Genomic DNA, 23711 nt, shown 5'->3' with positions numbered 1-23711 from the left:
TAAGTATGGTGGCACAAAATACAACGTGCCAATTTTTTTTAAGCGGATAAAAATGAGAACTATATTGTATGGCGGAAGAGCACTTAGTTTGCAGCACTTTGACCTCAGGCGCAGTAACATCATCACTCCTGACCACTCCCCCTCTCTTCCATCAAACTTCCATCAATATTACTACACCTGAGGTCGAAGTGCTGCAATTAAAGTGCTCTTCTTCCATACTTCCATAGTTCTCATATTTTATGCGCTTAAAAATCACGTTTTATTTTGTGCCACCATACTTACTTGTGTAACTACTAGGGGTGTCACGATTCTCCAAATCCTCGATTCGATTACATTTTCGATTCTAAGGACACGATTCGATCCGATTCTCGATTTTTACATATTTTTTATATGGCATATAATTTAGACAAAAATTATATGCCATTATTTATTATTATTATTATTATAATACTTTAACATTAACATGCACATTGCACAACTCGCATGGGGGTTTGTGGGCTTCACTTAACGCGAGAGCTTGTAGAGAGAGGATTGCTTCTTGCACACACAGATCGGGCGGATGACGTGACAAATTTTTTTTTAAAATTAAATTCGGTCGACTGCTTGTTATTAGCTGTGTCCTTCTAAGCATGCGACCTCTCTGCCTTTCATAGTGGCAGCCACAGAAGTTCAAGAAGAGAACTGAAATGAGACGGTCTAGCCTTCTGAGGACCCACAATTTGCGTCACCTGCTGCACACGCCCCCAGTAGCGCCCACCGCGCCTGTCAGCAGAAAACAGCGGAGACATTTCTGACTTATTAAAATAAATATGTAATCAGAAAAATATTAATTTATTTTAGAACATATGACACATTGATGTAGATTAATCTATTCAACAGCATATCAAATAATCAACCTAGAAATATACGCAACATAAACAGAATAATATTAACACAAACATAACTTATAATACTAAAACAGTGACAAGAAAAAGTTTTCTAATAAATATACACTTTTATTTAATAAAGCTTTTAATTGTTTGGGATATCCTCGGCTGTTAAGGATCCATTCGTTGAGGATGCATTTTGACACAGCTCTTATCAACGCCAGGGAAGGAGGAACGTGGCAAACTCAAAAAATGAGAATTAAAAACAAAGGAAATAGAATGTCAGAAAAGGGTTGCCTGGAATAAGTTTTACAAAGTGGTAAATCAGGATGACACCAGTGCAGGCTATGTAATTTGTGCGTTTAATTTGGGCTATTTATTTATTTGTTTTTGTCCCATGTGCGCCGATCAGAGACGGAGTTCACTGCTGATATTCTAGAGCTTTCTAGTCTCGCGGCTGTCATCAGCAGCGTCTTGCATCGCCCAGTCAGCGGATGGCGGGCGGGTGCGGTTTTGAAAACTGGTCAGAAACGGTGCGGATGGATGGTGGACAGATGATGAGTTTTGTGATGCGGTTGCGGATGAAATAATAGTCCATCCGCGCATCTCTAACATGGACTTAATGCACATGGACTTAATGCGCGTGTCTTGGACTCATAGCATCTGAAATAAATCCAGCATCATAAGCAGCTGCGCTTCTCTCTGTCTCACGTGTGCATGCGCTCTCGCATCTGTCCGAAGTCTGAACATAAACTAAAGTAGTAATCCTTATGTATTTGTTCAGTTTTATGCGTTTCATGCAAGCTGATGCAAACTATCCTTTTGTTTAAAATATAACCCGCTGCATCTTTGCGCCTCCCTCACTATCGCGCACGTGCAGAGAGCTGCGCTCTGTCCAAAGTCAGATCACGTAATCCTGTTTATGATATGCATTTCAAGGAGTTGTAGCAATTACTTACATCCCTCGTGTTTAAAATATGATCGCTTTCTGCTGGACAGATGTTTTTAAAGGCATCTCTGAGAGTTTTTTTCCTCGCTTGCCAAGCCGACCAGACGTGAAATGGGGGCGTGGCAGCATCGACGATCCCATTTTTTATTTCGAAGTTCGGAGCTGTGACTTAATTTCGATCGATTTCGATTTAAAATCGAAATCGTGACACCCTTAGTAACTACTCATGTAACAGTCTTTAAATAGAGAAAATGTGAAAGTGTTTGGCGGCTTCTAAATTCATCCCTTTTTGGATCCTAAGGAATGAATGGGGCTAGGCTAAATGCTAACACATTCATAACACGCTGTACAAAGATTAAATGCACAGATTGAAAAAAGACAGTTATGTATTAATTTGTCTAATTTGAGGTAAGAACATAGTAAAATATTGAAAAACAGAGGTGTTTTCCTTTAATTTGATAGGACTAAAATAAAGCTGTGAGAGATTGTTTAATATGTAATCTCTAAAGAGCTGTTTACAGTATGGATGATAAAGATAAGTATAAAATCATAAAGATAATTATATTAATGTCTGCACCAGTGGAAATAATGTTATGTTAAGTTAGTAGTGCACTGCAATGTCATGAAGATTAAGATGTAAATGACTTGCTTTTGCTTTGTTTCGCAAAGAAACAAGTAAGAACAGACGCTTTTGGGTGGGTACATGAAAACGTTAAAGGAGTTGCCGTCAAATTTTATTCATATTAATACAGTTGTGAACTCACTCCGCTATTATCTCAAATTTAGAGCAATTTTTACAACTTTTATCTGTCTTTGTCCTCCATTGTCTCTTAAGGGTTCTAAATCATCTTTTTGTGCAACCTGCTTTTTAAGGTTGTGGCTGCTAAACGATTTATTCCTAAACAAAACCACTCACCTGTATATCTATTCCTCACAATTTCAGCATTTATTTTGTGTCAAATTGAATACGATAAATACTCTGATCAGGTGTATCACATTGCTTGCTCTTCCTGTCTCACACTAGTGTGCTTGGTTGCAGAAAACGATAGCACAGCTGAAGGCCGAACTTGAGAAAGGACCTCAAGAGGCAGCAGTCTACACTCAACAGATCCACCAATTACAAAGCAACCTGAATAACTTACAGCAACAGTCCCAGGTAACACACACAGAGTGACACATGCATTGTTCTTAGAGTAACAAGCTTGCAGCAAATACAGCTGTATATTTTAATTGCTTTGCTGCTTTGTGGAACGCACGCCAGCGCCTGCTATGTAAAGACCGGCAGTCTCTGGACACACCAAGTATGTTGAATAACTTCTAAATTTAAGCCCCCATAACAGCGTTTACAACCGTACCAGCTGCCCTTTCAGGAAACAGGCTGACACATTTTACAAAAAGAGAGCTGTGCCGCCCTCCCACGTGCCCGGTACAAAGCGAAAGCGCCCCCCTACAATCTGTCACACATGCGTTTTGATTGGCCGTTAAAGAGTGTTGACATACGCTTCACAGATGCTGGTTGTTAAAGCGTCAGGGGGACATTGGTCTCATGCCAGTGGTGATATATTTACAGTGACTGACTGCCACAGGTATTGATCCTCAATCCTCTAGTCCATTGTTTGAATTGTCAGGAAAGGATTAAGAGATCACAGCCCAGAGGTGCACTGACTTCCCAAAAATGTTGACCGCAACAGATGATTGGAAGTGAAATATGGACGATTAGGGGTCGTTAACATAACCATTCCTGTCAGCCATCCTGGGGAATAAATATAAACGGTAACAGACGTGAACGCGCAGATGACATATAATGTCTGCATGAACAGGGTTTTCAGTGCTATGCAAAATACGACGCCGACGTTTTGTGGTCCTACGCTTTTCACAGATGACATATATTTATGAAAATGTTGATGTTTCTTTAAGATTCTTTCAGGCACTCAGAGAAACTAATAGAAAACAAAGCAATGTAGGATGAAGACACTGTTTAAAGGGACACATATGAGGATATGCTCATTTTACAGCTCCCCTGGAGTTGAGCGTTTGATTCTTGCCGTTTTGGAGTCCATTCGGCTGATCTCCGGGTCTGGCGGTGCCACTTTTAGCATAGCTTAGCACAATCCATTGAATCGGATTAGATCATTAGCATCGCGCTAAAAATAACCAAAGAGTTTCGATATTTTTCCTATTTGAAACTTGTTTTTAACTACATTAAAAAATTTAGTTGCGTTGTGTACTAGGACCGATGGAAAATTTGAAGTTGCAGTTTTCTAGGCTGATGTGGCTGGGAGCTGTGCTCTCATTGTGGGGTAATAATCAAGGACTTTGCTGCCGTAACGGCTGCAGGAGGCGCAATTATATAACGTAGTGCCTGAAAATAGTCCCCTGCTATTGAAAGATACTAAGGGGACTATTTTCGGCTGCTGCATAATATCATTGCGCCTCCTGCAAAATATTGAAACTCTTTGGTTATTTTTGAGCACGATGCTAATGGTCTAATCAGATTCAATGGATTGTGCTAAGCTATGCTAAAAGTGCTGCGCCAGACCCAAAGATCAGCTGAATGGATTCCAAAATGGTAAAAATGTAATGTTTAACTAGGGGAGCTGGAAAATTAGCCTATTTTTTAAAAAAGTGGAGTGTCCCTTTAACAAATGAAACTGGAGATTGACGGGGCTTTTTAGTAATGGGAACACAGCTGTGCCCTATAGTCTATATGTTAAGAGGTAAAGCTCATTGTATGATGTAGGTGCCATCTCCATATTACCATTATGTGCTTGTCACTCTTTCCTTATCAGCCTTACCTTCTTTATAGCTATCACAGTGCAAGAGTCACATCAAACTCTTTTGCTGTCAAGTGCCCAGCCCTACCCTAATAAAAGGGACACTCCACTTTTTTTGAAAATATGCTAATTTTCCAGCTCCCCTAGAGTTAAACATTTGATTTTTACCATTTTGCAATCCATTCAGCTGATCTTTGGGTCTGGCGGTACCACTTTTTGCAGCAGGCATAGTGATATTTCGCACTGCCTGAAAATAGTAGCCTTGGTTACTTTTAATAGCAGGGGACTATTTTAAGGCGCTGCGTAATATCACTACGCCTGCTGCAGCCATGTTACAGCAGCAAAGTCCTTGATTATTACGCCAGAATGAGAGTATAGTTCCTAACCATATCTGCCAAGAAAATCCCAACTTTTAATTTTTCGTGGGTCTTAGTACACAATGTAACTACAGAAGAGTTAAGTTTTAAATAGGAAAATATCGAAACTCTTCGGTTATTTTTTAGCGCGATGCTAATGGTCTAATCAGGTTCAATTGATTATGCTAAGCTATGCTAAAAGTGGTACCGCCAGACACGGAGATCGGCTAAATGGATTCCAAAACAGTAAAAGTCAAATATTTAACTCTATGGGAGCTGGAAAATTAGCATGTTTTCAAAAAAAGTGGAGTGTCCCTTTAAATAGTCCTCTTTTAAATGGTACTACACAAAAAGACACTTTACAAAAAGATGTCCATCTAGAGGTCCCCATGCTAACATGCTCTTTTAAGACTAGCCAGAGGTTATACTTTTTTAATATAATATTCTGTATGGTAATCATCCAAAAGGTTGCTTTTTTGTAAGTTGTCATATTAAGACAATAATTATATACAGTAAGTGAGATAACAATAAGTGTCATAATAAAACACGTATTCATTCATTCATTCTGCCACTCCTCAGCAATTGTCAGAGAAGTTATCTCGTAAAGAGAAGGAGAATCAGGAGCTTGAGGAGCGTCTGGGTCAGGAGCAGTCCTCTAAGAAGAGTCTTCAGGGCAGCTTGCATCAGAAGGACCTGGAGCTCCAGGAGAGCCAAGCCCGGGCTTCAGCAGGCGATGCGGCCCTAACCCGGGCCCAGGCCGAACTGAATGAACGCGGCGAGGAGGCTGCTCGACTCAGAAGCGAGCTCAGCGAGCTGGAGAAGAACCACCAGGTGCTAAAGGCAGAGAAGAAACAACTCCAGCAGCAAAGGGAGGATAAAGAGAACCAGGGCCTACAGCAGCAGAGTGAGATCAGCCAGGTCGGATACTATAAATACATCCATCCATTCAGTTTACATTTTTATGCATTTTGCAGTCGCTTTTATCCAAAGTGACTTACAGTGCATTCAAGCTATACATTTATACCTTACATCTACAGTATCATCCATCTGTTCTTCTATATGACCATGTATCCATTCATTTATCCAACATCCATGTGTTCATCCATCCATAGAGCATCTTTGATGACTATGTATTATTACAAAAATGATCTCCCATGCAACCGTATTGATGTAAAGTTTGTGTCTTCAGCTTCATGCCAAGCTGCTGGATGCAGAGCGTCAGCTGGGGGAGCTACAGGGCCGACTGAAGGAACAGAGGCAGCTGTCAGGAGAAAAACTAAAAGATCGAGAACAGCAGGTGGCAGACCTGCAGCTTAAATTGTCCCTGCTGGAAGAACAGGTAGGAATGGCGTAGGACCATAAAATCACATATTGCAGAAATGCAAATCAAGGTGAAGCTGATGAGGTCATACCACATGGATGCATTTGTGCACTTTATAAATAATTATTAGGTTAATCAGCATGTGTATATTTATACTGATGTAATAACAATGTATTAACAATTGTATCTTCACATTGAACCACTGCACATGTCCCTCTGTGTGTATTGTGTGTAGTTAAAAGAGGGCTTTGCCAAGTCTACGGACCTACAGCATCAACTGGACAAATCCAAACAGCAGCACCAAGAACTTCAAACGCTTCAGCAGAGCACCAATGGCAAACTTAGAGAAGCACAGGTGAAAATCTCACTCCTGGATTAGACAAAAAGTCCAATCTTGGGTTAATTCTAAGATAATCTGACCTTCCTATTTAGAACGATCTGGAGCAGGTGTTACGTCAGATCGGGGACAAGGACCAGAAGATCCAGAATCTTGAGGCTTTGCTGCAAAAGAGCAAGGACAGCGTGAGCCAACTGGAGGCTGAGAGAGAGGATCTATGTGCCAAGATCCAGGCAGGAGAGGGAGAGGCAGCTGTGCTTAACCAACTAAAGGAGAAAAATCACTCGCTACAAGAACAGGTAATGAGGAACGCTTATCTTTTCTACAGGAATTCATTCTCCACTAAAGCCCTTTTCACACAGACATTCCAGAAAATACACGGAAAATGCATCCTGGATTTTTCCAAGATCGTTAGATTTTTTTGTTCGTTCACACTGCCAATGATTTGCCAGCATCTGCAAGGTCCCGGAAAGACACGTGACCTGTTTAAAGTCCTACACTTTCTTCTACGCAGCATCTGAAGTTTGCATATTATTTTTTATTTCTCTCTCCAAAAAACCACTCGCGGGCATTTTTGTTTATAAGACTATAAAGGAGCGCGTGGCGCGCCGTTCTATGCTGGTGAATGATCTCAGCTTCAGAGTGGATATTTGACGAGCTCCCTGATGTCTGCTTTAATCCAGTTTTCAGACATTTCTCATCTTGATTGTTAATATGCATTTAAAACCCCCATTTTGTGGAGCTGAACGGTAAATCTTGTAGGGATGACGCGCGGGCATTTTTGTTTATTATAAGCTCAAATGAGCACGTGACGCGATATTTTTTTATGCTGCTGAATGATCTCCGCTTTAGTGCAGTAAATGACGAGCTAACTTACCTCATATCTGCTTCAGTCCAGTTTGCTGACATTTCTCGTCGTAAATGTTGTATTGCATATAAATCCCTCATTTTAAAGAGTTGAACCAACTTCATGTTGCCATGACACCCGCATCCTCAGTACGGCACGCGTGTCATTGTTTTTGGGTCTCATTTATCATTTCCTGACAACTGCTTCAATCTAGTTTGCAACATTTCTCGTCGTGAATGTTGATATGCATGTAAATCTGTCTTTTTAAAAAGAGCTAAACCATAACTTTTGTTGTGATGACGCGCGTGTCCTCACTACGTCACGCCCATTACGGCACTGTTTTTAGCTTCTTGTTCACACACTTCAGAGTACTCAAAAATTTTGTTGAAACTGATTACATAAATTTTTTTTTAAGTAAACCAGCATCAAAAAATTTAAGTAAAGATAACTTAAAAAATTTCAGTTAACCCAAATTTAAAAGTTTACGCTTCATATTATTAAATCTTTAAGTACAATATACATAAAACTACTGTTTATTATAAGGACTGTTTACCATATATATTTTTTGTATACCGTACTTAAAAAATTTAAGACCAGTGAAAATGTGTTGAGACTGAACTCAGTGCAGACTTTCCCACAGTCATAGTTTATACTGTATGATAAAGCAACATATATTCGACCTACAGCCTAAGCACAGGCACTACACTTCTGAACAATGGTAACCACAAAACTAAAAAATAGCAAACTCTTCTAAATCTCCAAGATAAATAAATGTTTATCACTATTGAGTCTTTCTCTTTATTGAAAACCACATAAAATATTACTTAATTCCAAAACAATGCTCTCATATTGCAGGCTCATGCAAAGCATGCTGGGAACTGGAACCTCCTCAACCAATCATGTTGATTTAACTTTAAACTGAAGTAATTTGCAGTGTCAGTTCTTAGCTTACATGGCAAATTGAACTCATCACAACCACCAAAAGTTTGTCATTATTTGCAGTGTTTGTTACAATGAGGCTGTGGTATTAAAATGACTCTGAAGTAATAAATACAATTTTTGAGTTCTTTGACTCATTTTATTTGAGTTTGTGGAACTTAAAATAGCGAACTTGTTGAAAACGCATAAAAATTTTAAGTTCAATAAACTTTTTAACAGTTTTGAGTTCAGTTCACTCATTTTAAATGAGTACATTGTACTGTTCGGGTTTACAGTGCACAGAGGGTTTTCCGTGTATCTTACTAGATCCTCTTTCCGGCAACGATCCCAGAAGATTTATGGGATGTGTTTGCGTTCACATAGAAGCTTGTCTGGCAACTTTATGGGTATTTTCTGGGACCAAAGGTCTGTGTGAATGGGGTTTGAATTGGACAGAAATTGAATCTAATTTTTTTTATCCAGATAACGCAGTTGACTGACAAGCTCAAGAACCAATCAGAGAGCAACAAACAGGCTCAGGATAACCTTCATGAGCAGGTGCAAGAGCAAAAGACCCACCTGCGTGCGGCACAAGACCGCTGCCAGGGTCTGGAGACCAACATCTCTGAACTCAACACTCAGCTCATAGAGAGCAAAGAGAAGATAGCCCAGCTGGACACACAGGTAAAGCATCTTCACAGAGTTTTTATGTGAGATGTTGTCAATTTCTAGAAATATTTACTTGATTCACTCGTTCGCCTCTTAGTTAAAAGCCAAGACAGAGATGCTGCTGGCTGCAGAAGCAGCAAAAAGTGCCCAACGTGCTGACTTGCAGAACCACCTGGAGACAGCCCAAAATGCATTGCAGGACAAACAACAAGTATGTTTTGTCAATAAAATGTATGTCATCCGCAATAAGTATCTCCTGTTGTTTTAGTAAATGCATACATGTTTACAGGAGTTGAGTAAAATGCAGGCTCAGCTGGAGGAGCAGGGCCGCAGGCTGCAGGAGAAGCAGGAGCAGTGTTCTCAACTGGAGGCGAATGTGAAGGATAGCAGAGACAAACTGCTGACTGCAGAACAGAGGATGGAGACACTGGAGACCCAGACCAAGGTCAGGGCGAGCCTAAATGACTGCAGTGGCTTTTTGCTTGATCATCATGGCTCCACTTTTTGCATTTAGTGCTTTTAGTGCTTGAATAATAGCATGAATGTGTGTGATTTGAAATGACTCCATGTGTTTGTGGCTGCAACAGAAAGCAGACGTTGAGTTAATGGAGCTTCGCTCTGGAAGGGAACAGTCTCAGAAAGAGCAGCAGAAGCTGAAGAAACAAGTCAGTGAGCTGGAGTTGAAGATAAAGGAGCTGAACCATCTGTTAGAGTCAGAGAAGCAAGGGTAGGTAGTTTATAGACGCTTTCATCGGATGCACGTGCGTTTTCACAGGTACACGTCTGGATTAGGGGTGTAAATTGGACAGTTCATTGCGATACGATAAAGTACCAGTTATCTCCGCTAGCGGTGCGATATTTCTTCGACACAATTGCAGTTAAAATATTTATAGATACTTTAATATTACGTGCCTAGGTAAGCAGTTGCATTTTTTAATAACTCACTAATGCAACCAAAATAATATAAAAACATTTCATTAAACTCTTTAAAAAAGGGACATAAACAGCAATAAACAAAGACATTTTTATTAAAAATAATAAAAAATCAGGGATAAAGTGTCACGTGAAATCAAGCTTATGATGGCAACAGTCTTAAGTGTTTCAGTGTTCAAACTTTATTGTATAAAAAATGTGGATACTCCCCCCTAAATGCAAGATAAGTTTGGGAGAACTTTCTGCATGGTCGAGCAATCTGTGCTTTTGTTCATTTTCTCTTACTGTCAGAAGTTGATCTCCTGTGAATTTGTGAAAAGTTTTGATGTGTTTTGGTTAAGATATTGAACAAAGAGTGTTTTGGTGTTTTTCTTTTCTTGGTGTTTGGTGTGTAAGTCACCAAATCCAACCTTATATTATTTTGATCACTGTCTTGTTACCTAAAAGATAACATAATTTTGAATCATGTCAGCAACTCCTAGTAACTTACAGCTGGGATTAAAAAAAAAATATCACAGCGGGGTTAGTTGTAACACTGTGTTGTTAAGCCTCCAGTATACAATGATAATGAAAACAATGTAAATACTATTTATTAAAATGATAACTGTTAATACTGTTTCAAAGGAAATAACTCACAATTATCATTTTGTTTGTCTTAATTGTGCAGCCCTTTAAAAAAAAATTATATGCGTTGATGCATAATATAAAGATGGTTAGATGAAGGATCATAAATGGGTAGATATCCACACATTCATCTATTATAGACAGATGTATATAAACATTACCCTTCTTTAGTATATACAAATAAACTTTTATTTAATTATTATTTGTTTAAACTAAATTTTCTAGCAGGTGTTACAACAAACCCTCTGTTTTTTACAATGAACCCCACATATGGGGTAAGTTGTAACATTTGCACTTCTGTCACTTTCGGTGTAATTGTAAGATAACGGTAGCTCCGACAAACAGTGTTCATTTGTAGCAGAGATGTGTGTGTTGATTGTGTCAAAAAATTTAACTAAATATTTTTTAAATGATAGAGCCAATGTCAAAAAGCGTTCTCCCCTACATTTAATTCATATTTGAGGTAATTTTACTCAAACAGACAGCATTGTCTAAATCCATAAATAAGTTCATTTTATCAGATGTAGATGTATGCTACAATATAGGTTTCCTCTAAACTAAACACCACAAAATCCAAGTTTTTAATTATTCTTTATTGTCTTTCTGTCTCAGAGCTGCCAGCCAACAAGAGGAGTTGAAGAAGAAAACCTCAGCTCTCTCTGAAACAAGACAACAGCTGGAGAAGGCAGAGGAGAAGAGTGGAAGCTTGCAGGCCAGCTTGGATAAGCTTTCTCAGGAGGGTCAGACACGACAGGCAGAACTGGATAAGAAAGTCCAGAATCTGAGTACAGAGATAAAGAAGACCCGGGAGGAAAAAGATGCTCTGACTAAAGAGATGGCCACGATGAAAGAGTCTCTGAGCACATCTTCTAAAGCTCTGAAAGAAAGCCAGAGTCAACTGGAGAAAGAGAAGAAGTACAGCAAAGCCATTCTGGAGGAGAAGGTGGGTGCCACGACTGAGTTTGAAGCTTGATCAATGTTAATATCCCAGATTAACTCTTTCCCCGCCATTGACAAGTTAATTCGTCAATTAAGAGAAAACGCTTCCCTGCCAATGACAAGTATTTCCGGCAATGCGTAATACCGCTATTATCCACCAGGTGCTGCTCTTCAGCAACTTATAAAACCCAGTGGTATCGCCCAAGGTCACACAGCTGTATGTTAGTGTATGTTTTGAAGATTGCTCTGCATCTCTATCAAAATTCATTCACAAAAATTTAATTATTTGAACTTTTTGCTCAAAATTTGGTGTTTTTGAAGAAACCCACCCATATTTGAGAGGTGATACAAAGAGAATTAATAAAGGTAGGATAAAACTTTTTTTGTTGTTGTTGTTTGAAAGCAGATGGTCTGTTCTTTCATTTGATATTGTATGTTTATATATTTAAAGAAAACATTTTCTGACAGGCATTAAACTTTTGTGCCGGGGAAAGAGTTAATTGACTTCATAGATCCATTAGAAATGAACTTTACATAAAAGGTTTTCTAATAAGCCACTTTTCTTTAATATTAGGAGAAGTATTATCAGAAAGCACAGCAAGAGCTTCAGAAAAATGCTGAGAACACTTCGAAAGAGCTTGGTGATGTCAAAGGTCAACTAGAGATATCAAAGGAGGTAAGAATGCAAAATGTGTATGACCTTCATGTTGCCTCCATATGTTACTGTATTGTTTGTTCAGTAGAAAAATCATGATGTATCGCAGTCATTAAATTCTGGTTGAAATCTTTTAGGCAGAGAAGAGCTTGCAGTCTCAGGTGAGCACACTGAGCGTCCAGCTGAAACAGTCTCAAGACACGCTGAAAGAGAAGGAGAAGAGTGCACAGCAGCTACAGGCACAGCTCAAGACCGCCCAGGGGTCCTTCAGCCAGGAAGTGAAGAAACTCGAGGCACAAGTGTCCGAGATGCAGGCCACCCTCACTAAAAAGGTACTTGCTGTTACATTGCACATTTATATGTGACCCTGGACCACAAAACCAGCCGTAAGTCACACGGGTATATTTGTAGAAAGAAGGCAAAAATAAATTGCATGGGTCAAAATTTTTCTTTTATTCCAAAAATCATTAGTATACGTAAAGCTCATGTTCATGAAGATATTTGTACATTTCCTACTTTAAATATATAAAAATTTTCTTTTTGTGAATGGATGCAGCAAAATTGCATCAAAATTGGCTAGTAACCCGCTTTGCTAACCGGTTCCTAGGCGATTTTCATAGACTGTAAAAAAAAAAGATGGACGACGCGACGTTGCTTCCTTCTATTGTAATGAATTGAAGCCAAAAATGTCCGATCATGGGCGCTCCCATTTTACATAAAAACGTCAGGAAATGTCCGTATAGCCAGAGACGGGGCCGCAGTATCAAACTTCCGCCCAAACCCTTGCATGCCCTATTCAACCACACCAATCATAACGACACGCCCCGTTTCTATAGCATCAAATTACTAGTTAAAATGAAACTTATCACAAAGATGAACTTTTTTGCAAATGTGCGTTTTCTCAATGAATGAATTACGAGAGGGCGCTCTCGTGCAGAAACTCCCTTTGTGCCACAGAAGAAGTAGCATTACAAACGCTATTCTAGGAAATGTCTAGAGGAATATTTATATTGCCGTTCTTCAGATTGTTGCTGTGCATGAAGCTGTGCATGAAACACAGAATCTATTCGAAATCGACACGCGATTAATCGGTGCAGCCCTACTAATATGTGTTAAAAGTAAATTTTCCACAAATTCCATGTTTTCAAATCATTGTATCTTGGCTATCTCGGCCAAATATGTCCTATCCTATTAAAGGATTAGTCCATTTTCTTAAAAGAAAAATCCAGATAATTTACTCACCACCATGTCATCCAAAAATGTTGATGTCTTTCTTTGTTCAGTCGAGAAGAAATTATGTTTTTTGAGGAAAACATTGCAGGATTTTTCTCATTTTAATGGACTTTAATGGACACCAACACGTAACAGTTTTAATGCAGTTTAAAATTGCAGTTTCAACTGAGTTTCAAAGGACTTCAAACGATCCCAAACGAGGATAAGGGTCTTTATCTAGCAAAACGATTGTCATTTTTGACAAGAAAAAAAGCACTTATAAACCACAACTTCTCGTCTATCTCTGGTCCTGTGACGCGTCAGCGCGACCTCACGTTATTGCGCAATGCCGTGTGTAGGTCACGTGTTACATATATGAAACGCACATTTGCGGACCATTTTAAACAATAACCTGACACAAAGACATTAATAAGTATCATTTCCCATACAACAACGTACAATCCTCTTTCTCCACACTTGTAAACACTGGGGCATAGTTTCCCATATGTCATCCATGATCTCTTGACGTGATGGTCGCGCAGGCACGTCATAGGACCGGAGACAAACGAGAAGTTATGGTTTAAAAGTGCTTTTTTTTTCTTACCAAAAATGACAATCATTTCGCTAGATAAGACCCTTATGCCTCATTTCGGATCATTTAGAGTCCCTTGAAACTGCAATTTTAAACTGCATTAAAACTGTTAAGTGTTGGGGTCCATTTAAGTCCATTACAATGAGAAAAATCCTGGAATGTTTTCCTCAAAAAACATAATTTCTTCTCAACTGAACAAAGAAAGACATCATCATTTTGGATGAAATGGTGGTGATCTGGTATCTGGATTTTTTTTAAAGAAAATGGATTATTTCAGATGATGTATAAATCTTTTATTTAAAATAAAATCGACCCTTACGACTGGTTTTGTGGTCCAGGGTCACATGTGTCATAAAGTATAGGCCATGACTGTCATGAATGATTATTATGACTGATTAATTAATAATATGACTATTATTCCTGAAAAAATCAGGAGATGCCAACAAAATTTTCATTGAAATTGTGTACCGAACTAAGCTGACCCAAGTAGTTGTTAATTTAGATAATGTGTTCACTGTGTCCCTGTTTAAATTAGAAGCGATCCTCGTCCATACTGCCATTTCAGACCATTCACACACACTGGGCATGTGTGTACAAGTGAAAAGAGCTTATTGCTCAAATAATAGCTTGCCTTTTGCGCATATATGCAGTCTCTTGTCCTGGTGGTGTTAAAAAATGATAAAATAGAGATACATGTGATGTTTATGTATCTATGTATTTGCTTAAACCAACCATGCAGTCTCAAGGCAACCTGTTATATTAAAAAACACAAACAGACATGCCACAGTTTACTGAAAATAGTCCGATAGTCAGATGATGTTTATTTGCTCAGAATAACCTAAAACAGGTTCAATTCTTGACCTTCACGTTTTGTTTATTATAGGTTATTATAGCAAAAACATTGCTAATTCCTTAAAATATTCTTATTGTGTTTATCATGTTCCCCCATTGGTAATTATTGAGATGGTTTGTGGCACGTAGCTTATAGTATATGACTTCTCTACTTCTATAAAAACTTAAACTTCCTATTATTAACATGTCAGATAACAATGCTTTAGATAAAAAAAACATTTTGTTATTGTCACTTTACTTCTCCAAAGAAAGGAACCTAGTTCAGTCTGAATTTAACTGAAAATACAAAGATAAGGTTAAGCAGAATTATCCAATGAGCATTCAGCATGACCTCCATCTCATTTTCTTGTTGATATACTTGTTTTGTTTTAGGCCGAGGAGGAGGCCAAGCTTAAGGAGCAAGTGACGACATTGTCTAAAGATCTTAATTCGGAAAAGAATCGCTGCACAGAGCTGCAGACAACTAGCGACAGCGTCACAAAGAGTCTCACCGCGCTTCAGTCGGATTACTACGGCAAAGAGTCGGAGCTCTCTGCTGTACACCAGGACCTCAAGGTGTAAAACTCACCTGATATAAATCTCATCTCTGAATATGACATGATTATTATATGTGGGTGATTCTCACGAAAACTTGGTTTTAAAAATGTCAAGCATGAAAATGTAAAAATTGCTTAAATTTACTTTTTTCCCACCAGACATTGAAAAACAAAGTCTGGAGTAAATGGGAACATTAATTTAAAAACCTTTACTTATCATTTAACACTTGTTGTAACATAATTTAAAAAATTAGTCCTAAAAAATCTCATTACCGCAACAGTCAGAAAACATCAACACTGACATATTTTCAAAATGACATGACAAACCTGAAAGAACATAATTTGGAGATTCTGCACATGCATTTAAAATCAAAGTATTATGCTTCTATTAATTAAATTAACATTTAATAAGCATCTTTTGCGGTAATGATCATCAAAATGTCGTGTAAGCATTCTGACAAGACAATATTTCAAATTAAATGTAAAAAAATGATCTTACCTGGTAGCCATCTTGAAGTAACTGGTCCTTGTGCTTGGTCCCTCAAAATCAAACTTTATTAAAATTCTGTATGTGTGCTTAAACTGTTCTCAAAAAGTGTTGCGGAGGATGAGAACATCAGGCATGGACACATCATTTTCCTAATTTGTCTTCATTATTATTATACATGAATATTAAGTAAATATTATTTCTGTCATCTAAAGTAGTGTAGCAAAACATCCATTTATTTTTTTTTCTTAATATTTTTGTGTTAATTTGATTAAATTACAACATAACGCATGTTCAAACACAGCCTGACACATTGCGGTAATGAGAATTTCAGCAGAAAATGAGATAAAATTTCCAATTATAAATTCTTATGTTGAAATCACACATTGTGCAAGGTAGAACACAGTATTGTGTTAATTCTGATGCTTTTTAATGTTACTATATTACACATTTTAAAGCTAAAATCATTAGTGCCGTGGTGTTTCAATGGTTTCGTGAGAATCACCCATGTAGTATTTGATTATATCTCCCTGGTTGTGTTGTGTAAACGTAGATGTGTGAGGAGAAGCTGGTTCTTGCTCAGGAGGAGCTGGTGACCAATAGGAACCAGCTGGGTTCTCTCGAAACCAAGATGGAGGAATTAAAGACGGGTCATGCGGCACTGGAGAAAGACCTTGGGAAGAGAGATGAAAAAATCAAAAAGCAGATGGAGGCTCTCCAAAAGCTCCAGAAACAACAGGTGTGCCAGGTTTGAATATTTCATGGGCTGATTGTTGAATTGGTTTATTGATTGATGTCAATCTTCTGTGTGTCTTTTGCAGGAGGTAACTGGGGAGCAGCTGAAGAAGGAAAAGGTTCAGTGTGAGGAGTTAAGAGAGCGTCAGAACGTTCTGGAAAAGGACAAGAACAAACTAAGCGCTGATCTCAAAGCATTGGGAGAGAAAAATGAGAAGGTCAGGCTCATGACCTCTGACCCCCGATTACTGTAATGTGCTTTGAGGAAATTCCAGTAAACTAATGAGAAATTGTTGTGTGCGCAGGAGCTGAAGGAGCTTCAGGCAGCAAAGCAGCTGTTGATGCAGCAGAAGGTGGAGCTTCAGGGGAAGGTGGAGGCGGCTCAGGCATCTCTGGAGCAGGAGCAGAGAGATCACCAGAAGACCAGAGACTCCATCAAACACATGCATCAACAGCTTAAAGCTGAGAGCGACAAACTACAGAAGCAACTGGTATTGACGATCTGAACAACATAGACACAAATACTTTACGTTACGGATGGTTTAGTTAACTTATTTCAATTCATGCTTTTTTTATTTAAAGAGATAGTTTACCTTAAAAAAATGACAATTTTGGCATCATTTACTCACCGTCAAGTTGTTTCAAACCTGCATACATTTTTTTTTTGTTCTGCTGAACACAAAAAAAAAACTACATTTTGAGCATCTTTGACTTCCATAGTATTTTTCTTTCCTACTATGGAAGTCAATGGTGCTCCTGCTTCCTGCCTGATTACAAATATTTTCCTTTGTGTCCAGCAAAACAAAGAAATAAAATGTGTTCAGATCTAGGGCAATTTGAGGGTGAACATTTCTGCAGAATAGATTAAATTTAGATTTTTAATATACTGTAGTCCTTTTACAACAACATGGACAACTCTTAAAGGATTGGTCTATTTTCTTGGAAGGATCCGGGTAGTTTGCTCACCACCATGTCATCCGGGGTGTTGGTGTCTTTGTTGGTTCAGTCGAGAAGAGATTGTGTTTTTTGGGGGGGACATTCCAGGATTTTTCTAATTTTGGTGGACCCCAATGCTTGGCAGTTTTGGTGCAGTTTAGAATTGCAGTTTCAAAGGATTTCACACGAGGCATGGGGGTCTTGTCTAGCGAAACGATTGTCATTTTTGGCAAGAGAAATAAAGAATGTGCACATTCAAACACAACTTCTCGTCTTTCTCCGGTCCTGTGATGCGCCAGCGCGATCTCACGTATTACGTCATCACGTCAAGAGGTCAGGGATGACGTATGTGAAACTACGCCCCAGTGTTTACAAGTATGGAGAAAGAGGACCGTTCCGACGTTGTTGTATGTTGAATGATACTAATTCATGTCTTTGCGTCAGTTTATTGTTTAAAATGGTCCGTAAATGTGCGTTTCGTATATCTAACACGTGACCTTTGACATCATTATGCAGTTATGTGGGGTCGCGCTGGCGTGTCGCGGGGCCGGAGGAGGACGAGAAGTTGTGGTTTGAGGGTGCGTGTTTTTTTATTTTTCTTGCCAAGATTGCGATCGTTTCGCTGGGGAAGACCTATGTGTCTCATTTGAAATACTTTGAGTCCTTTGGGGCTGCAATTTTGAACTGCATTAAAACTGTTACGTGTTGGGGTCCATTAAAGTCCATTAAAAGGAGAAAAATCCTGGAATGTTTTCCTCAAAAACATAATTTCTTCTTGATTGAACAAAGAAAGACATCAACATTTTGGATGACATGGTGGTGAGTAAATTATCTGGATTTTTTAAAGAAAATAGACTAATCCTAGCCCCATTCAGTCCTTAGGATCCAAATAAGGATGAATTTAGAAGCCACCAAACACTTCCATGTTTTCCCTATTTAAAGACTGTTACATGAGTAGTTACACGAGTAATATGGTGGCACAAAATAATAAGTGGCTTTTTTTAAACATATAAAAATGAGAACTATATTGTATGGTGGAAGAGCACTTAGTTTGCTTCTCCTGGGGAATGAATGGGGCTAGGCTAAATGCTAACGCATTCACAATGCGCTGTGCGGATATTAGGTGCATGCATTGAAAAAAGATAGGTATGTGTTTGTTCGTTAAAGTTGATGTGGGAACATAGTAAAATATTGAAAAACTTACATTTAAATAGTATAAACATTTCATCTCCTTCACAGGCGTCAGAAGCGAAGGCTAAAGAGGAGATGGAGAAGCAAAGGGAGGAGGCAGAGCTGAAGCTGTCCATGCAAGTTACGGCACTGAACGAGAACGTAGCCACGTTGAAACGAGAGTGGCAGGGCAGCCAACGTCGGGTTGGCGAGCTGGAGAAACAGACGGATGAGCTGAGGGGCGAGATCGCCGTGCTCGAGGCCACCGTCCAAAACAACCAGGATGAGAGACGTGCACTGCTGGAGAGGTTAGATGACGCTGGTCATATTTTGTTATGAATTATACATTCACTTATTTTTGTGAACTTTTAGGCCTTCGGTTGTTTTCCAGATGTGTCAAGGGGGAGGGGGAGATCGAGAAGCTTCAGGCAAAAATGTTAGAGATGCGCAGGAAGCTGGATGACACCACAGCCGCCATGCAGGAGCTTGGCCGTGAGAACCAGTCTTTACAGGTCAGCCTGATGCCCACACGATGTAACTACAGAAGAGCCAAGTTTTAAATAGGAAAAATATTGAATCTCTTTGGTCAGTTTTGAGCGCGATGCTAATGGTCTAATCAGATTTAATGGATTATGCTAAGCTATGCTAAAAGTGGTACCGCCAGACCCGGAGATCAGCTGAATGGATTCCAAACCGATAAAAATCAAATGTTTAACTCTAGGTGAGATGGAAAATTAGCATATTTTCAAAAAAAGTGGAGTATCCCTTTAAGGCATCTCAAACATGCATTTTAGGCTGGGACCAGGATAAGGGATGCCAGAAAACCATTCATACCAAAAACCAAGTCATATTAATTCAATAAGTCATATTAAATTGGGAAAATATGAGGTTGAAAAAATCTTTTTTGGGTACACCATCCCTATAACACTTTCTGGTCTTACACATTAAATATTATTTATTCAGTCCTGATCTTGTTCTGAATCTCCAGTATTTGTTGTTAATTTAGTTGGGATTATTTTTCCTATTGCAGATAAAACAGTCACAGTCCCTGACACGGAAGTGGACAGAAGATCATGAAGTACAGAACTGTATGGCCTGTGGGAAAGGCTTCTCTGTCACTGTCAGAAGGGTATGCAACACACACACACACACACACACATATACACACACACACACATATAGACAAACATATACACCCTTATTTAATAAAGCAGCCGGTCAGATGGATCAAAGTGTGAGATCAATACGATGTTAATGATCTATCCCATAAATCTATGCTCCTTGTTCAAAGGGCTGATTTGACGGTACATCAAAGTGGGCACCACCGACAAAAGCATTTGTTTGATGTTCTCAGGAAGTCACAGGTGTAAATTTGCCAATATTGTTTTGCTATAATGTACTATTCATTCAAAGTATTCCCAGTTTTGGCAAGCTAAGGAAAAATATAGATTTTCTGATTACTTTAAATTGAATAATCCGAAATTCTTAAAGGGATAGTTCACCCAAAAATCATTTATTATCTTAATCATTTAGGTATTTCTTCAAGAGTTCAGTTTAGCCACTAGCCAGAGAATTAAACAAACTGGAAACTGGAAATTATGTTCCGCTCAGACGCTTAACCGCGACAACACGCGTGCTTCCAATGAAACAGTACAAATGTCACAGTTTTATTAAACACTCGGAGGCTGCCATTGTGTTTACATCACAATACATGACGTCAACAGGATGGAATCAAAACCGGTTTTATTAATGCTACAGTGAGGTAAACATGGTAAACAAGTCTTCAATTGATTGCAACATAGATTGTAAAATGATGTGAAACAGAAGATGAGAGTTATAAAATCACACAGACAGTAGGTAATGGTATGTGGTCTTGACATCTGCATGCCATTAAAAATGCAAGAACATCAACGTCTCCTGTCAGCCCTTTAATATTCTGAAGAGTAACATAAATGATGAACAATACAGAAAACATACAAATAAAAGAGAGGTAAGAAGGTGGGGAGTAAAACATTCTCACATGAAAAACAATAGTAGATACTATAGTAAAGTGTAGTAATATCTCCCAGTGGCGGTCTGTGACTTCTTTTTTCTAGGCCACTCGATGCGAAGTTCACAACATGTATGTAGCCGTCATGTGTGTGGTTCCTTTTTTCAAAATATGTGTTCTGCGCATCGAGAGATTGTTTGTGCATCACGTTTCTTGTCAAAATAAGTGCCTGCTGCAGATGCATCTAAAGGGTTTGTGATAAAAGAGACGCTAGCGTTTGCCAGACCATCGCATAATTTCATGTGTAATCAGAGTTTACTGTTAAGGGAGTGTCTTGCGTGTATTTTGTGAACGTAAGCATCTCTTTTATCATAAACGGTTTTGACGCGTGTGCAGCAGGCACTTGATACAAAACACGGTTTACATGACACAACAAAGACATATTTTGAATTGGCGCCCTTCAGATGAGCAGTCACGAGCCGTCACTGATATTTCCCAACAACCATTACACGTCGTCAACCCACACTGCACTATGCGCACAACATAATGGCGGCCTCCACAGGTTAAAATGAGTATTACATGTTGGGATTTTTTTAAGTAATATATTTAATAGATTTTAGTAGTAAAAGGCAAATATAAAGTATTAAAGCATACAGCACTGTGTTATGTAACTAAATGAAACAATATACAATCAAATTGAATTTAACTTGAAATTGAATCAAAAAATGTTTATTAGCTGATCCTGCTTTCTGTTCTCCCCCAGCACCATTGTCGACACTGCGGTAACATCTTCTGCGCGGAGTGCTCCGCACATAACGCCATGACGCCCTCATCCAAAAAGCCGGTTCGAGTGTGCGATACTTGCTTTGAAGAATTGCACGGCTGATGGCTCATCTGCAGTCCTCTCTGCCCTTCCCATCATGACCTCACCCCAGAACGGATGGGCGCGTGATGAGAAAGGTCGGGGTGAGGACAGGACACAGGACTGCAAGAGCCACTGACTAACAGTGGCCATGTAATCCAGCCAATGGGAGGAAGGGAACCCTAACTAGACAGATCAGAGAGCCTGTCCTCATCTGTACAGTGCCTTTTCCCTTTTCACACACACACACACACACACAGAGGAATCAAAAGGGATGGGCCGGACCACCCGAAGCAACGGGCCCTTTTTTGTTGTGTAGTTTGCAAATATATAACAGATGGAGGTTCTATCAAAACTTTATTAAGGTTATGTGCTATAGTACTGCTGATTTCTGTTTTTGCAAAATTAAAGTTATCTTTTAAAGCAGAAGTATTGAATGGGGGCAGATGAATGCCAATTGAAAACAATGGTCAAGCGTCTATTGTAAGATCTCATTGTATTTTGGGAATCTGAATAGAACCAAAGCTCTCTACCGGATCCTTTGATATGTTATTTGTAAAGTAAATGTACAGGCAAAGGCATACGCGTATGTGCATAATTCATACAATATTTACATTTCGGGGCTGTACCATTTGTCAGTCAATGTGGGCATGTTTTACGTACGTATGTGGCTCTGATGAACTTTACATGCTGTGCTGCTCAGATGTCTATTTAAACAAAACACTTGGCTGTTTTTGCATTCATCACTAATAGAAGTATTTGTTTGATTGTTTTTGCTCACTTATGTGGTCTTCATTTTTGTTTTTTATCCATTGTACATGTCAGATGTACGTAACCTGCTTTTGAGCAATAATCGTGCTTTGGATGTGGCGGTATGTGCCATCATATTGAAAATGAATGACAGACTGTCATGTTTAAAATTCACCTACAACAAGCTGTAAAAAAATCTGAATTTATTTTTAGCCGAGTTTGATCCCAAGTGAGCGGGCTGTGATACTAACTGCTGTAAAGTGTTTTGATGGTCGCACTGTTAGTTTTCTGTCCATGTGATTCTGAGGTATTGTATATTGAGAAGCATAATGAATTTGTTTCTTAAAATCTGGACCGTGCCGTGTCTCGGGATGTTATGGGTCCTTCATCACCAGCTCAGTCAAGTCACATGACTTCAGCAAATGTACTTCTTGTAATAGTTTGATGCCCCTTTAATATTCATTGTATCACAGATGCTGCCACTCAGTGCCATATTACTGGTGCCCTCACTACAGAACCATATACTTGATGACATCACTTCATTTTTCTCTAACCATTACCTACGCTGTAATTATAAGCAAGGCGTTTTTAGCACGTTCAGGTTGTGCAATTTGCAAAATGTACTTTGTGACCGTATGCAAAATGTATCACTTATAACGTAAGTTTTTGGAAAAACACTACACGCTAACAGTATCTGTTATACGGTTTGTCACGCATTATCTATTGAGTGACTCACGGTTGACCATTGCCTCAACAGCAGCATGACATTCATATTGTAGTAGTGGTAATGTAGGTGTGCCTTATGTCTCTGTCATCTTTGCACTTTTTGCAGATGTTCCCAACAGGCAAAACCTGATCAGATACATGTTGATTTATCATATGTGTGATGTGCAAGCGTTGTCAGAGATTGATCAAAATTAAATTCCAGATCTAAAATAGGATAAAGTGACAGTAAAGTCACATATTTAAGATGATTTCAGGTGAATTACCTTGCCAGAATTGCCATGCGCTCATCTAAACAACACTCATTATGGGAACAAGTGCACTACTTGGTAACCCTAACTGTTGTTATGCCAGAGAAAAAAATGTTCAGAGCTATTATGTGTTTTCTAATTTTTCATCGAGTAAATAATAAACTAGTTGTTTCTATTTTCATTTAGTGTCCTGATTGTATTTTTTTTTTAAGATTTGTGTAAAGTCATCAGATAATTATTTCTAAACACAGTATAAATGTTAGAAATGTATTGCTGGGCGGGGCTAAGCCGGTGGCTTGATGATGCACAGGAGTCACCGATCATGGCCCCGCCCCTAACACGAACGCGAGCATCGATTCAGGTTGTAGCCGAGGGGCAACCTCCGATCTCTGATGAACCCGATACGTAAATGACTTAAACTGCAATT

General features: G+C 38.9%; 1 protein-coding gene across 1 annotated transcript in view; it reads left to right on the top strand.

Annotated features, from left to right (window-relative positions):
* Positions 1–23465, top strand: part of eea1 (early endosome antigen 1) — a 33898-nt gene extending 10433 nt beyond the window's left edge. Inside the window, exons 10-29 of the mRNA XM_055174016.2 lie at positions 2855–2971; positions 5525–5863; positions 6135–6284; positions 6502–6621; positions 6699–6902; positions 8852–9052; positions 9135–9248; positions 9327–9482; positions 9625–9764; positions 11207–11537; positions 12108–12209; positions 12326–12520; positions 15217–15399; positions 16421–16606; positions 16689–16820; positions 16908–17093; positions 18778–19016; positions 19100–19220; positions 19739–19837; positions 21462–23465. Coding sequence (XP_055029991.2) covers positions 2855–2971; positions 5525–5863; positions 6135–6284; positions 6502–6621; positions 6699–6902; positions 8852–9052; positions 9135–9248; positions 9327–9482; positions 9625–9764; positions 11207–11537; positions 12108–12209; positions 12326–12520; positions 15217–15399; positions 16421–16606; positions 16689–16820; positions 16908–17093; positions 18778–19016; positions 19100–19220; positions 19739–19837; positions 21462–21584 — 3438 coding nt within the window. The 3' untranslated portion in view covers positions 21585–23465. The remainder of the gene's footprint in view (positions 1–2854; positions 2972–5524; positions 5864–6134; positions 6285–6501; positions 6622–6698; positions 6903–8851; positions 9053–9134; positions 9249–9326; positions 9483–9624; positions 9765–11206; positions 11538–12107; positions 12210–12325; positions 12521–15216; positions 15400–16420; positions 16607–16688; positions 16821–16907; positions 17094–18777; positions 19017–19099; positions 19221–19738; positions 19838–21461) is intronic.
* The last annotated feature ends 246 nt before the right edge of the window (positions 23466–23711 follow it).

The sequence above is a fragment of the Misgurnus anguillicaudatus genome, chromosome 15 (genome assembly GCF_027580225.2).
Source record: "Misgurnus anguillicaudatus chromosome 15, ASM2758022v2, whole genome shotgun sequence".
NCBI classification, from domain to species: Eukaryota; Metazoa; Chordata; class Actinopteri; order Cypriniformes; family Cobitidae; genus Misgurnus; species Misgurnus anguillicaudatus.
Note: the sequence above shows the minus strand (reverse complement) of the source record. Positions and strands in the feature narration are given on the sequence as shown.